General features: G+C 42.1%; 1 protein-coding gene across 2 annotated transcripts in view; it reads right to left on the bottom strand.

Moving 5' to 3' along the window:
* The window catches only part of KIF6 (kinesin family member 6), a 272,771-nt gene that overhangs the window by 14,736 nt on the left and 240,974 nt on the right, over nt 1-17,061 (bottom strand). For both annotated transcript variants that reach the window (XM_067564771.1, XM_067564772.1), the window contains exon 17: nt 302-386. In XM_067564771.1, the coding sequence (XP_067420872.1) occupies nt 302-386 (85 nt within the window). The remainder of the gene's footprint in view (nt 1-301; nt 387-17,061) is intronic.

Consider the following 17,061-nt stretch of genomic DNA (forward strand, 5'->3'; position numbering starts at 1 on the left):
AAGAGCATGAACAAGTTGCTAACTCTGATCTCAGTACAGTAACACACTGCACTATTTTTAGACTTCCAGGCCAGGCTTACAGGTTTCCCACTGATGTGCTATTATATCTTACAGGAAACTAGCTGACATTTTAGACTGAAAGTTAGTAGTGAACCAGAGACATGGCATTTTTGTAATAATGTCAGAGCAAAGCTGAGGTTAGCTGTGAGCACAGAAGTCTTATTGAGACACGCTACACATATCCAGATGTCATTTTAATTTGATGTCATATTTGAAGTGTGGGATGAGACAGAAACAACACCTTTTTTTCTCTTCTTCAATTTGCGCTCGAAGCGTCTCTTCCACTGGATCAGATTCATGCAGCTCTTCAGAAGGACTGGCAACACCTAAAAGTAGAAGTTATCAGGGGTTAATGATCATATGGAGCAGGGATGAAAGAGAAATGCATCTTAATTGGAATAAGAACGGCTTGAAAGGTGCTAAGTAGTACAATGGGGTAGTGCACTAGTCTTTCCTCTCTGGGGGTCTGGATTCCAAATCCCAGCTTAGGCCTTGTTCTGATTTTGCTCACACCAGTGTAACTCCAGTGATGTTAATGGAGTTAATTTCAAATTATGCAATGCAAGATCAGAATCAGCCCCTTACTGTAAATTACACATAAAAATTAGTTTGGCTGTCTATTTCTAGTCCCCTGTAGATGTTTGACTACATCCTAAAAGGAACTCAAAGTTGATGTAACTGGCTGTCTCTGCTAACAGAGGTGAGGACTGGATTAGCAGAGGTGCAGTAAGTCAGGACTGAGGTACAATGACAGAGGTGGAGGTGCCTGGAACTAGAATAGCAAAAAGGAATATTGAGGTACAACTGTGGGGAAGATTAACTTTAATATACACTAAATTCAACTACTGAATATAAACAAGGAAAACTGTTTGAAACTTGATGTCCTGTAATAAGTTAGATGAGGTTAAAGGAAATGTGAGGGGAAATATTGCCATAGAATAGAGTCTGAAACGCATGGAAAGAAATTTAGGATATTCCTATTCCTTACTTAACTTTGTTAACCTGTTCCCTGCTGCTGGACAGTACATTTGCACTTCTGCAGCAGTTTTCTCAACATTTGATGAAAGTCAGGAGGTAGTAGATACATTAGGTCATACTGGAGGCACAAGTTCCTGGATATTTTCTACACCACAGTGCCAGTGTGTGTCTGAAGTGACCAGTGTGATGCTGGCAGACCAGATGCCAGCTCATGCCATGGCCCCTAGATCTCAACTGAACACTGACAAATACTTTGCTAGAACCAGTCTGGCTCAGCTGTGTGTTGGTGTTGTTAAAACGGGTATTAGAATGATAAGAACGTGTTTAGACTTTCTGAAATGGCTAAAAGTTGCTGCATGCATTCATCTCACTTATAATATCTGTATCCCATGCTATAAGATAATGTTTAATTGTTTGCTCTGTAACTGTAAATCGCCAGACAGGAGAGAAGTATTAATGAGTGTGAAATACTAGTTTTCAATAGGAGGTGTTAACTCTTGCCCAACAAAGGAGGCCCATCAACATTAGATGAACTATTGTGGAACATTAGGGGCCACAAAACTTAGGCCTGGTCTACACTGCTGGCGTCATTGACAGGAGATACGCAAGTTTCAGTACATAGCTTGCATATCTCCCGTCGACACTAACTTTCACTTTCCGCGGCGTCTTCCCTGAGCTGTGTCAACAGGAAATGCCCTCTGGTCAACGTAGAATTACTCTTTTTTTGGGGGGTGGATTTACTGCGTCGGCCAGAGAGCACTTCCAGAGTCGAGTGTGTGGGTGTCCACTGTCTGCTCAATCGATCCCACTGAATCAATCCCTGGAGCCCGACGTGGCGCCCACAGTGTAGACATACCCTTAGTTGATTGCTGCCCTCCTCCCCATGAAGAGGAGATGTGCAACTGAATTCCTTCTGACAGCGGAATTTGGGGAGGAATGAAAAGCTCTCACAAGGTAGAACTATTTCTCTTTGCTGCTTGGACTCGGGGGCAGGGGAGGGGGAGAGCTAGATTCATAGGCATAAGCAAGGGATTCCTCAGTGCTTAGCCTGGGTTAGCCTTAAAGGACATATAGAACTGGCTTATTATAGAAGCTTCTATTACTTTTTGAAACTTAAGACTGGAACTCATTTGTGTGTATATATATTCACCTGCTTTAACCTTGAAAATAACTTTCTTATTTCCTTTTTCTAGTTAATAAATCTTTGGATAGGTTATTATAGGATTAGCTATAAGCAGTAGTCTTTGGTGTGAGATCTAACGTGTAATTGACCTGGGGTAAGAGACTGGTCCTTTGGGACTGGGAGTAACTTGAATATTGCTGTGATCTTTGATGTACGGGACCATCTATCACAAAAAGTAATCTTATTTGGGTGGCAAGACAGACTGGAGTACCCAAGGGGACTGTCTATGATTCCATGTTAAGGCTGTTACAGTGCTTGAGGAATTTACACTAGATAATAGGATGGTGAAATCTAGGTACAGAACTCTCAATCAATTTGGGGTTTGTTCCCTGCTTCTTAACAATCTGCTCTGAGGCTGGTACTGATGCTCTTGAGCCACTGTAAGACAGATTGACAACCAGGATGGACCTTAGAACTGAACTTGCATGCACTACAATGTTTTCTCATTCTGGGAGACAGCCTTCCCAACAAGGGTTAAAGTAACTGGGCTCAGCTCAGCAAAGAAAGGAAATGCCAAGTTACCTACTAAAAAAAGCACAACTATTACAAGACCAGTTTCTATTTCTAGGGAGTGGCTTAAGGTTCCCAAGAAAACAAGTTGTGCCTTTTAACTAAAGAAAAATGCAAGGAACAAAAGATTTGCTGTGCAATACACTTAGGTTTCCATCTCAATTATTATTTCAGCCAAGAAAATAAATTATATGTCAACCTGTCACTAGGCCTAAGGAGTGTACCCTAGCTTCAAGAAATGGAATTCTGGCTGGAACCCGAGGGCAGTAATGACCTCTCTTTGCCTGTCAATGCTCCAGCTAAAACCATTAATCTTTTGTTGTTGCACCCTGTAGCTTAATCCAAAATGAGACTGAAACATATTTAATTTCACCAAAAGTACTTAAGGTCAAGTGCGTTAATACAGACTAAAAGCCAAGGTGAAAAAAAACCACACACAGAACTTTCATTCCATACAAGCAGACTATAAGGGCAGGGTAGGGCTGAGTGGGGTGCTTATGGTGGAATAGGTTTTCTTAACACATTCCGAAGTGAAACCCTTTCGGGTGTTAAAGCAAACAACATGTGAATCAAGAGACATGTCAGATTCATTGCAGAAGAGGTGTCAAAAATTAGTGGCGTTATATGAATAAACTACAATAAAATTAGTAAATATAAATAAAAATTAGTAAAAAAAAAATACAATAGATTAATGATCTTGGGTGAAATCCTGGCCCCATTGAAGTAAATAGTAAAACTCCCATTGTTTTCAGTGGGATCAGGATTGCACCCCTAGTCTCTTCTCTCTTACCATCCATATCTCCTGTGGAGGGCAATGGGAGCTATGCCTAAATACTGTAGGGAGAACAAATCTAGTGTGTCAGATTGCTTCAGTAAGGCACACGTATACATTAGAGAAAGTTCAGCCTAAGGATCCCATATGCTCTTAAGGTGCAGTGTGAGTGTTCCTTGAGCTCCATCCCTTATGAATTTGTAACATTCAATCAACTCCATTGTCAGCCAGTTCTGCTGGTCACAATGCAGTGAGACAGGGCCATAACCCTTCAAGCCTGTATCCTCTACTCCCTGCCCCATGACTACTGCCTACGGAGAGCTAGTGGAGACCAGACCTGGAGCTCTCCTTTTCTGAACCCGAGCAAGAACCAGGCCATATCTGGCTCCATGTATGTAAACACATAGGGAGACATATGTTCCTGCTGGTCACATACTGTGAAAAGGAGCAGCTGGTTACAAATTACATTGCCCAGTGGTAATAAAACCCTGTGCAGCAAACAAATGTCTGAATGACATGATGTCATCAGTATCTGGAAGCCTGACAGGCAGCTGTGCCAAGCATTTGCAAGACTCCAGCAATGAATAAAACAAGGGCATGGGCAGGAGACGTGAAAAGGATCATCATCACAAATCAAATGAACAGACTAATAACCGCAAGTTAACGTAGCCCTCAGCAACGAAACGGGGCACTAAGTAATTAGCATAGCAGATGGGTTGTCACAATGTTAATATATGCTGACGTGAGTCCCAAAAATGAGAGGGAATCAAGCGCATTGTGGAGCAGAGCCCCAATGCATTCTTCCTGGGGTGTTGGTTTGCAGGTTCTCTGATACCTTTTCTCATGCTCCTGCAGTCTACATTTTGGCTTTTTTTTAATCATATCTGTCCATTATAAGAGCATGCTTGGTAGATTGAACGGGATGCTGCTGCCACAGCTTGTGTTTTACACCAGCTCTCTAAGCATCTAGCTAGCTAGATATACACATGGCTGTCCCATCTTTTTCTAAGCATATGGTCTAAAGGGGAGGAGATGGGTCAGCCCACCAAAATAAGTATTACTATGCACAAGCCACAATATTAACTTACAAATTCAAGGCAGTTACAGAACAAAAATACTTTTTTTCTGTTAGAGGAAATTTTTTCAAAAGATTTCTCTTCTGCTGCTCTGTGCTTCCTTATCCATAAACAAACACATAAGGCATTTTAAAAGCTTCAGATTATTGCATCTCTGCATGACCAATACACAAACAAATGCACATGCAAGTTTAGATAGATTGAAAATTCACATAAGGGGTTCTCTGGTTGCCATAGTTAATCCACCGCCCCGAGAAGTCATAGCTATGTTTGTGGAAGAGTTCTTTCCGTCCACATAGTGATGTCTACACCGGGGGCTTAGTTCAGCTTAACTATGTCACTTGTAGGTGTGGATTTTTCACTCCCAAGTGACATAGCATGGTCAACTTAACTTTTGAGTGTAGACCTGGCCAGAGACCATACGGGCATAGCTATGTTGCTGTAGCTGTGCTGGCATAACCTGCATATGCCAACAGAAGGCTTTTTTCTGTCAGTGTAGGAACACCAGCTCCCTGAACAAAATTAGCTATGTTGACAGAAATATTCTTCTGTCAACACAGCTGTCTATATACTGGGAGTTAGGTCAGCATAGCTACTTTCATTATGGGAGTTTGGTTTGTTCACACCCCTGACTAATGTAGCTATGTTGATCTAACTATTAAATGTAGACCAAACCTAAGGCATCTTTATTCTAGTGTAACTGTGGCCTTGTCTACATTAGCACTTATGCCAGCAAAACGTTTGTCACTCAGGGATGTGAAAAAAAGCACCCCTCTAAGCGACATAAATTTTGCTGGCATAAGCACTTGTGTGGACAGTGCTATGTTGGAGAGAGATGCTCTCCCATCAACATAACTACTGCCACTCGTTTTGGTGGTTTTTATTATGTTGGTGGGAGAGTTCTCTCACGTTGACATAACATGGCTACACAAGCATTTATGCTGGCAAAATTTATATTGCTCAGGGGGTATTTTTTTCACACCTCTGAGTGACAAAAGTTTTGCCGGCATAAGTGCTAGTATAGACAAGGCCTGTGTCTGCAGCAGGGGTTGTACCAGTAAAACTATATTGGTAATAAAAAAATCACTCCCCTAACCAACATAGTTATTCTTGTGCAAAAACTGTGTGTAGACCAGGCTTTAGGGCTTATCTAAATGGAAAGTTAATACTTGGCAAGTTGGGGTGTAAATCTACAGTGCACTGGCTTGCCATGCACTAATTGGCAGGGACCATATTGCTGATACCATAGTGTGTGTCGAGCTCCTGACCTTTCAAACAGCGACAGATAAAAGTGCACTATGGAACTTTCAATGGGCAGTAGCAGGGTCACATGATCAGTTAGAGCACAGCAGGCTAGTGTGCTGTAGATTTATACCCTAGCTTGCCAAGAATTAACTTTCTGTTTAGACAAGCCCTTAGAGTCTTCCATCAACAATGCCCAACTGCACTGTGGAAGCTGGAGGTTTTGATAGCTGACAACAGGACAGTTACAGCTTTAGGCAGAGGTGTGGGAGGCAGTTTGGGATTGCGTTGCACATTAGCCAGGGATTTGTCTTTAAATAATCAGCAGTGAAAGAGCTAAGAATGTTTGTATTTAAAATTAACTTCAGGTTTCAGAGATGACAACCCATTGAGATGAATGGGGCAATTCACATGTCATATGATTACAGGCTGTCTGCTGACTCAGGAAGACAGCTCAGCATCAGTTTGCACCCAGTTTATTTTTAAGGTTTTCTTCATAACCAAAAGGATTAGAAACAATTTTTTAAATGAAAGCAGAGATTCTGGAGCATGATTTTAAGGCAATGGGTGAATTCTGCAGCAAGTTCTATGACCAGGGAATCACAGAATTCATGTAGAAACTGATAATACCTACCTACTTTTGTGAAGCATTGTGACAAGCATGGATGAAAAGCACTATTTTCAGTCACTGTTACATACTGTTATCATCAGAGTTACCATGACAGACTTTCTAGTCAACCCACTTGAAAAATTCTGGCTGATGTTTGTCCACAATCAAAGGGAAGATCAGTTTTGTAAAGCAACTCTCAGTGACTCTGAACTTTAATCTCTCTAGGGAACCCATATATTACTGGCCATGAACTTGTTCTAGAAGTCAGACATTCTAGAGATTTATTGTCCTAGTACCTCAATTAACATTTGTCCTGCCCTTCAGCTGTACCTTTGCAGTCAAAGGTTTTCATTTTAGCATCAGACAATCTCGTGTTTAACTACTTAAATTTATGGACACTTGAAGTAATCACAGTTAGAGCTGTCTTCAGTGTCCAATTAATCTTTGTATTACTTTTATCAATTCTGCTACTCTTGGCAAACTCAGTCCTGAGGTGGTTGTTCTATGAAGCTGGAGCATACGATGCTGTTTGGGATGGTTTAAAAAGAATATCCCTTTTTGTTTGTTTGTAGGGGGAGTGGGGTTACTGGGGCTCTCTCCTTATCTTTTTATTCCTCCGATAGGTCAGTTCGATTTGTCTTGTTTGACTGAAAAGGACTGGATGTGACTTTCTCCAGGAGGGCATTATGGACACATTATATATGAACTGCAAAATGCAGATCTAGATCCAAACTTTCCCAAAGGTTGAAGTATTTGAATTGTGGGTTTTCAATCAGCCCTATCTCTAATTATTTTCTAATACGATGTTTAAAACATTCTTCCAGATGGTATGTTCTATGCATTGAAATAAAACAATTGACTTATCTTCAAACTTTGAAACATTAAATTTATTGGTGTTTTTTATGTTTTTAAAAGCCACATCCATTATGTTGTCTCTTATTTTGAATGTTAGCACAGATGCCAGTAACAACATCCCTCAATGTGTTGCTTTGTTCTGTATGATTGTATCACTGTAACTATACTGGCCTCACATGCTTGTGTTAACTTGTGTCCAGTGTAGTATGACACCTGGAGTACATGGTCTTGCTTTGGTGTCTCTTAACAATTCTTCTGGTCAAATACAGATTTGCATTTTTGTTTTCCACTCATTGAAGCCTCTTGTCATCATGTTGGTTTACTCCTCAAAATACATGGTACACAGAACAAAAAGTGTTGTTTCCAATTCAGCTGTACTCAAGCCATGGGAACTTCTGAAATCAATGTGGTTAAAACTTTGCTAAAGGTTTCTAAATATACAGGTAGTAAATTTTGGTGAATGCAGGTGAATAGGTCGAAATTTAATGTATTCCACACGTCAGTTTATCTAGTGGAATAATATAACAGCTGGGTCACGGTCAGAAAACACTGACTGATCTAGAACCTCAACTAAGTTTACTAATGGAATTTTGCCACAAGATTACATAAAGTTTTTGTGTCATCAGTTATCTTGCCTATTTTATTACCCAAAGCCATACCTGGCAGTTGAATTATGGTATTATTTTCTTTCTCATAAAATGGGCACATGGTTTGTCATCCACCCATTTTAAGGTTCCTATGCTGCCCATCACAATAACATCTAAGCACTTCCATGAAAAAGTCTCTTTGCTAAGTTTGGAATAGACATTTTCAATAAAAAAGCAAAGAGATAGAAATTACTTTTGAGCCTTCTCAGTTGCTTTTTATAATAGTGAGATGTTTGGGCTGCAGTGCCATCAGGATACAGATGACAGCTGGATCCAAATGGTGCAGTAGCTTTTTTATGCTCAGATCTGGTCAAGATAGGAGCCTGGATGACAGGAAGGTGTTAGAAGTTCAGTCAGGGTGAGAAGAGAAGGTGTTGCTGGGCAGGCTTGAAACATTCAGAGAAAATGGTCACTATGTCTGCTTCCTCTTTTGAGGGGATATGCCCATTTGTCTATGTGAGCATCACAATCTGGTCTTCTTGGATGCCCAACTGGATAAGGCAGCAATAATTAATAAAGTTTTTTCCATGTATATCTGGCTAGGACATTGTAACCTTTCCTCTTGGATGTGATCTATAAAGCCGTATATGGCTGGATCCTGACTACCATAGAAGCCACCTCTCTCCATATGCACCTACTTGACAGTTGAGACAGCAGGGGCACTCTCACCAATAGACCCTAGAACTTAACATCTGGAGGCTTGATACAGGGTGGTCTCAGTGGAAGAGGATTGTTTGGCTCTGAAATCTGCTTCTATCCTTAGTTCAGCAAAGTGTGAAGTTATCCTGCTGGATGAGAAGCAGATTTCCCATGCTGTGAAATCTTTTTGAGATTTCAAAAAAATCCTGTTCTGCACCTGAGTCCTGTTAAAGTTTTTTGACAGGAGGAAGAGGGAGAAGGGAAAGAAGACGAGTCCACAGAAAAGCCAATAGTTTAGTGGTTAGAGTACTCAGCTGGGGTGTAAGAGACCCATCTTAGGATCCTTGCTTTGCCTGATTTGGAGCATTGACCTAAAGCTGGGATGTGGAAGGCCCTGGTTCAAATGCCTGATTTGGAGTTGGGCCTTCCACATTACAGGTGAATACCCTAACCACTGGGCTTAAGAGTTTTATTCAATTGCTCGTTGGTGCTGTTCCACTTTGTATAAATAAGTAAATATGAAGCATGTGAGAGACTGACTTTATAGCACAGTAGTTATAACTACTCAGCTGGGAGGTGGGAATTGTGGGTTCAAGTCCTCTTCTCTCACAAAAACAATTATTTATACAAAGAGCATCAGTTCTGACAGGGGACACTGAGACAGACACACACTAGAGTAACCAATCAACTAGTCAATTAGAGTGAAATCAAGATTTGGCTCTGATTACTGATATGTAGGTCAGACCGGTGGCATACCAATGGGAGTGGGCGGGAGGGGGCCATGGCCCCCAGGCACTGTCCTGTCTGAAAACATGACTAAAAACAAGCCCAATTCATTTTCTGGAACAAAGATGGCGGATCTTGTATTTCCAGTTCCAGTACCCCAAACAAAGATGGCGGATCTTGTATTTCCAGTTCCAGTACCCCAAACAAAGATGGCGGATTTTGTATTTCCAGTTCCAGTACCCCAAACAAAGATGGCAGATTTTGTATTTCCAGTTCCAGTCATGTGGCGTCGGAAGCCGGAAGTTTGTGGAAGCAATCGGCCCAAAACAAGTGGAAGTGGCTGTGACTAGCCGTGGCCAAGCTGCTGCTGCTGCTGGGAACAAGCCCCCAAAAAGCGACCCATGGGAGGAGGGGAGAGGGTATGCGATGTGGGAGGACTGGGGAGGGGATGCCCGCAAATGCAAGCATTGGCCCCTGGGTGTTGGAGAGTCATAGTATGCCACTGGGTCAGACCTAGATATCTGTCCTCAAAAGCAGTATAGAGTAAGCTGGAGCGGTGTCTGCCTAAAGCAGGAAAGTGAGACTTACTGAATTTAGGGGAATACTTTTGGGGTTGAGTTAGGCAACCTGCATTATAGATTAACATTTTAGCCTGCCCTGTGGAGTCCTTATTTGGACAGTATCACCAGATATCAGACCTTAGAGGAGAAAGTGTGAGGGGAAGCTCACCCCCTTTCAGTGACTACAGCCCCTTACCTTTCAGGCAGCAAGGCCTAGCAGCCAAAGTCAATAAAGCTGCCCTGGTCCTCAGGATAGTGAGGCGTAGTGGCCAGAGTCAATAAAGCGGGGCCATAGCACCCAATGCCTATAATCTCAGGCAACAGTGCACAGTATTCACAGTATCGGGCAATAGTGCCTAAAACCCTTGGGTGATCGCCGCATCCTGTAGTAGGTGTGGGAGAGGTAGGGGACCTGGGCCCACCCTACTCCACTGGGTCCTGATCTAGGGCCTTGTAGAACCGGTAGTCCTAATTTCAGGTTCAGGTTTCTATCTCAACAAAGGCGTTCCCTGGGCTGCTTCCTATCCTTGATCCCAGATCCAGCTGTTTCCCCTGGGACAGTGGCCACGTGTCTCCCTCTATCTCCATGGTTGACTGGGGTCTTATAGTGGACTTGGCATCTGCAGTCTGGAACCCTGGAGGCTTCCTGGCAGGAGCCTGTAGCATACATCCGCTCTCCTCCTCAGTCAGCGCAGACTGAGCTGAGCTGCTTCTTTTTATATCCTGCTTCCAGCTGAAGCATGCCCAACCAGGGTGCGGAGGCATGGCCTCTTGAGCCCACAGTGAGTGGTTAATCCTTGCTGGGCCAGTGCGGGGTTGGTACACCCCATCACAGGCAATCAGCTGCAGCAGTCCTGCAATGGCTGAAGGGTGGCTAAGATGGGTGAACAACATTGTCACATGCTGAGATTGTAGAAATCTGGCAGGGTGTTTGGTTGCGAGGGTCTCTTGATGTCTGTGGTGGTAGGCAAGGGGAGACAAGAAAGGAAAAGATCTGTGTATAATTCAAAATCAAGATGGTTTGGTCTCAATTCCATTAGTTTCACCTTTAATTAGCTCTCAGAAGAATGAGATACCAGTGAACAAGTTTCTGGGCCTTCACTTCATGCTGATCAATGCAAGGTCAGTGATTAGTAAAGTGCCAACTATCCATAATTTGCATGACATGTGCTGGTCAAGTTTTGATGCAGTTGACTTCAGCCATATACTCAGTTCAATATGAACCAAAGGGACTAACCATTGCCTGGCATATGAGGTTGGGATACATGTCTCCTGATGGGGTGAGGGTCTTCAACCATCAGTGAAATGGCCTCTATCAGGGAAATGATATTCTCTTTCCCAACTTCATCCTGACAGGTCATCATGGTTTACAGATTATCTGAGACAAGTAAAGGGGGAAGGGAGACAGCTAGAGCCCTGGCAGTATAAATCTTATGCTGTTTCTGACCAAATGGATCATAAACATTTCTTGAAATGTCATACAGTGGCTGCACTGGGGGTGAAGAAAAGTTCCCTTGCTCCCCAACAGCATCTTTACATTTTGATCAGCAGATTTATTTCAAGTTAGTCCAAGCTGTCTTCATTTGATGGCTGATAAGAGACTCATTGTGAGGACATTCAACATCATTATGTGGATAAGATCAAGTAGGTGTGGACTGAGCTGTCTGCACCCACAGGTGAACAGCAATATCTTAAGGAGACAAATGCCAAGTCTTCTCTGTTTGACTTTGTCAATATTGGTGAAACAATTTTCCATAAACCTGGTTACTTCAGATCTCCTTGATTCCTGTCATTCTGAGTATGGCCCTGAGTACTGCACAGAGCTGCAGAGGAAACTTTTGTAGATGCATTCCTCCTTTTGCTGGATAAAGACTATGTATCTATGCTGATATTGTTAGCTTTATCGGTTGTCTTTGATACCATTAATTATAAAATGGTGTTAGTTCATCTGCTCATGCTAATACAAACAAATAGTGCAGCCTTTGCTCTTATCTTCTGGGGAGATTCCAGAGGGTATTTTGGGGCAATTGTTCTTTTACCCTGGTGGTTCAAGGTGTTCTGCAGGTCTCCAAATTGTCTGCCCTCTTATTTAATGGATATATGGGATTGTTGAATGGTTTAGTGAGGAAGAATGGGCCATGAAGTTTTCAGTGAGCCGATGAAACCCAGATATATTTCTCTCCCTCATATGAGTTAGACAGTGCTATCAAAGGTTTTACCCAGGGTATGGGCAAGACTGGGGAATGGGTGACACCCAGGTGGCTGAATTTCAATCTCAATGATAATATGAAGATGTTTCTATGTTGGGGCAAGTAACTGGAAGATGTGGTGAGGTTTTATCTGCTCCTTTAATTGAGGTAATACAGACATTTTTAGCCTTTTTTCACTAGAGTTTGCAATCTGGAGGTGGTGTTGGTCCTATAGCTGCTGCTGGATAATGCCTTAACATCAGTGTTGAGGAATGCTCCAATTCCCCTACCACGCTGGAAGTTCACTGCTTAGTGAATGCTCCCCAGAAAAGGAATGTCCAAAAGGGATGACTATCTTGAATGATCCAAAATAGCTCCCTGAAAACAAATTTCTGCTGGCCCAAATATGCACATTTCTTATTTTAAGAACATATTGATATATTGCTATAATAATTCGGTAACCTCACCAGAAGCCTTGGAAACTACAATCAACAGTTCTTTTAGTTCAGACAAACTCACTTTACATCATTCTGCTCTGAGCTTTCTTTCAAGAACAATTGTACATAATGTGTTTATAGATTAAACTAACATCCCTGCACTTTTTACCCATTTTTGGCAATGTAAGACTTCAACCTAAGGTAGGGTTCATCCCAAACTCATGCCAGTAACACCTTTATACCACACCATGCCATCCTATTTTCCCTATATATAGTGCTTAATTTGTAATGAAAAAGCTGCCGGGGCTCAGGTAGTTAGGTGCTGGGGCTCAAGACATTTTTTTACATTCATAACTGATACAGCAAGCCTAGGGGTGCCAGAGCTATGAACTGCAAATCGTAAACTGCAAATTAAGCATTGCCTATATATATATATATATACACACACACACGATTCCTGTGTGCAGCATCTAGAAGTTGTACAGATTTTTACAAAGGAAATCAGGAATACAAGTTATTTTGCTGTTTGCATTAACTCCACTCAGCTGTAAATAAAACTGGTCAATCTCTCAAATATCCAGTATGTTCAAATAAATGGTGATATGACTGAAGTGCTTAAAGGTATACATATAGAAAAGACAGTGAAACACTGGTCAAATTGCTGCTTTCATGCCTCCATGAAAATGCTCTGGATGTCAGTAAAATTAGAGGCCAAGGTTAGATGGGTGCAATGTTAGTGCAAATAATCATATAAATGCATAAGGCAGTTTATTTTGTGCTCTATACTAAATGTATGGCGAAGTTAGTTGAAAGAATATTAAATAAAACACCCATGCTTGCAGCTTCTTTGGTATTGTGAGCCAATTGCACACATTTTTAGAGAATTCATGCAACTTCTATCAGGTTTTCAGGCTGCGCAAAAGGAGTTGATTCAAGAGTTGAATACTTCCAAATATGAAAATAATTTGAGTAACAGAAGCGCATATGGAGTCAGATAATGTCTAAGCAGTATGAGCCAAAACTACTGGTTGGGGCTGTCAGCTGTAATGTATTAATGGAGAGAATTCCATCTGCAAGAAAGAAATGAAGAAAATGGTGGGGGGTGGACGAGGGAAGATTGACAAAAGTATTTCTAGTATTGCATGATCCTTGATTAAGTCAATAGATTTTGAATTTGGTGTTGCACTGTGTGTGACATCCAGATCTGCTCAGTGAAGAGCAGATGGTTTCCAGACCCTTGCAGAATGAGAAAAGTGTGCAAATGAATATGGCAATAGCATTGGCAGCAACAGAAACTTTGCTGGAAGGGATCTTCACAAAGTGTTTTGATGACAATTTTATAGCTTCTTTCCAAAAGATATGAAAATTATCAAATTCAGTTGAGGTTGACTATGTAGAAGCTTTCTAGACATGGAATCACACTGTGCTAACAAGACAATACAAAATGAGAAACATCCTGTGGAAACAATCTTTGACTATTCTTCTCTCAGACTGATATAAGCACCCTCTCACATTGTCAGTGACCGACAATCCTATTTACTATGACAACAGGCATTTTAGAAAAACAGATGATCAATTTCCAATTGCTCTAATGCAGTGTTTCTCAATTGGTGTTCCGCGGAACCCTTGGGTTCCGTGGGAACACTGTTAGGGTTCCGCGAGAAAGTGACATTGCGCCGCCGAGAGCAGCTGTTCTCCACACCGCCGAAAAAGGGAAGATGTCCCGGATTTTTCAGCGGAGGGTATCGAGTATGAGTGTAATTTCCCCGCGGCGCCAAAAGGGTTCCGCGGGGAAATTTAATTGAGAAACGCTGACCTAGTTGTTTGTATATAATTTGCTTATTTCGACATTTTTTTTGGCCCCATATGTAAAAATACTGTTAAGAGTTGGGGGGTTCCGCAATTATTTATCGAATTGAAAAGGGTTCCGTGGCCAAATTTAATTGAGAAACACTGCTCTAATGCAATGTTTCTCAAATTTTAGAACGCTAAGCTCCCTTTCAGGGGAATGAAATCAGTTGCATACCCCCTGCAAATCAGCCATGTGTTGTTAAAAGTCTACACATCTTAATTTATACACCTACTGTGTGCCTTGGCTAGTCCTTCAGGGTGCCTACTATGACACTGTCTGGTTGGGCTGACCATTTATAATATTACAGATATCAATATTGCAAAATGACAATACTTTGTACGAGATGCGCCATGTCAGTTACCATTGGAAAGGTTATAATTTGCTCAGACTGATAAACACATTTATATGTATTGTGGCAAACAGCCAGCTTCTCCCTCATGCGTCTCACACTTCAACCCCTTGTAGTGGGCCAGGGAGTCCCCAGTAACCCTGTCTCCCCTTGGAGGTAACTTGCTCCAGCTTCCTTCTGCTGGCGGGAGCCAGGGCTTTTCTCCTTCTGTAGCTGCAGAGAAGCACTGTCTCCTGGCTAGGGGCCAGGGAGTGTTTCTCCTCCAGCTGCTACCAGCCTTCTGGCAGCTTCCTTCTCTTGTGCTTACCTCCTCCCTTTAGGGAAGGCAGAGTTTAAGCACACCTGGACTAGCCCTTCATTGGATCCAGGTGTCTCTAATTGCCCTGCAATCATCTCTCCCCTGCTTGCAGGAAAAAGGGTTTTTGGCCTTCTAGGGCTCACACTCTGGCCCTGGTATGCCCTTTTGAGGCCCTCTGGCCTGACTTTCTCACAGTATGTATCAATTTTGTATGATAAATTCTAAATATGTATGGAATATTTGTATTTCAACTTGTGCTGCTTAATGGCCCATCAAGGGAACTCATAAGAACAATGAATCCAGTGAAAGAACCCAGGGGCTACACCTTATGAGTCACCAGGGCATGTAAGAACATGCCTATGGACAGGGATTCTGAGGCTTTTCCATGTCATGTGCTGTGTTTGGGACAAGCCACATGACAAAGGGACATAAAAGGCAGCTGCACCATCCCCATCTTGTCTTCATTCCTGCTTCCTACCTCTGGATCAACTCATTTACAACTGAAGCTGTGAAACTAAGAACTGAGAGACCCATCTAGGCACTGGGTGTACACCAAAGGAACTGTACAAGCCTGTAAACTCCACAATTCTGCTAAGGGCCAGATATTCATGGACTTTAAAGTCATTTGTATGTATCTGATTGCTTTGACCATTTAACATTTCTCTTCTTATTTGTTTTTTTCCTTTTATAATAAACCTAATAAAAATAGTTTTAGTTACGAAAGGATTGGCTGGCAGTGTGGTAATTTGGGTAAGATCCAAACTCATATTGATCTGTTAATGTGGCTAACCATTTGGGGATCAGGAGAACATTTTGGTAAAGGGAATAGAGTTTTAAATAACTTATCTCTTTACTGGACCTAGTTGCTGATTGGGAGCCAGAGACTGAAATTCAGTAAAGGGAGTTGTGTATTTCTTGTTTTAGCTTCCTGATAACCAGTGTGGGGAATCAGAAGCACTGTTTGTGACTGGTTGATGAATCTAACTGCAGTGTTAGCCACCAGTTGGGCAGAATCTACTCTCCTTTTGTAGACTGCCCTGACTTTGTCACTTTCAGGTGGGCTACCCTTGGCACAGACACCTCCTTTGGGAAACATTGGTGTAGATCTTAAAATAATAGAATCACAGAAATGTAGGATTGAAAGGGACCTTGATAGGTCATCTAGTCCAGACCCCCACACTGAGGCACAACTAAGTATTATCTAGACCAATGTTTCTCAAACTTTTTGGCTGGCGGCTCCCTTTGGACTTATAATATAATTGTGACACTCCCTAGAAAAAATTGCAACCCACTGCCTTAAGCTTGGGGCTTCATGCTTCAGCCCCCACCAGCTCAGGGCTTTGGGCTTCAGCCCAGTGCTGGACTGAAACAATAGGTTCGTGGGGCCCCCTGTGGTGTGGAGCCCTGGGCAATTGCCCTGCTTTGTACCTCCTAAGGCCAGCCTTGCTTGTGATCCCCCTAAACCTTTCCAGCACCCCTCTGGGGTCATGACCCCCACATTGAGAAACACTGATCTAGACCATCTCTGACAGGTATTTGTCTAACTTGCTCTTAAAGACCTCCAATGACAGAGATTCCACAACCTCCCTAAATAATTTGTTCCAGTGCTTAACTACCCTTACAATCAGGAAGTTATTTTTTCATGTCTAGCCTCAATCTCTCTTGTTGCAATTTAAGGCCATTACTATTTGTCTTGTTCTCAGTGGATACGTTTATCACCCTCCTCTTTATAACAATCTTTTACATACTTGAAGACTGTTATCATGTCCCCCTTTAGTCAGCTCTTCTCCAGAGTAAACAAACCCATTTTTTTTTTCAGTCTTTTCTTGTAGGTCATATTTTCTAGACCTTTAATCATTTTCAAATCCAGAGCTCTCCTCTGGACTTTCTCCAATTTGGCCACATTTCTCCTGAAGTGCAGTGCCCAGAACTGGACACAATATGCCAGGCGAGGCCTCATCAGTGCTGAGTACACTGGAAGAATTACTTCTCATGTCTTGCTTACAACATTCCTGCTAATACATCCCAGAATGATGTTCATTTATTTTGCAACAGTATTACATTGTTGACTCATAGTT

The sequence above is a fragment of the Emydura macquarii genome, unplaced genomic scaffold (assembly GCF_026122565.2).
Source record: "Emydura macquarii macquarii isolate MOO-44397 ecotype Brisbane River unplaced genomic scaffold, CSIRO-AGI_Emac_v2 contig_2676, whole genome shotgun sequence".
In the NCBI taxonomy this organism is placed as follows: Eukaryota; Metazoa; Chordata; order Testudines; family Chelidae; genus Emydura; species Emydura macquarii.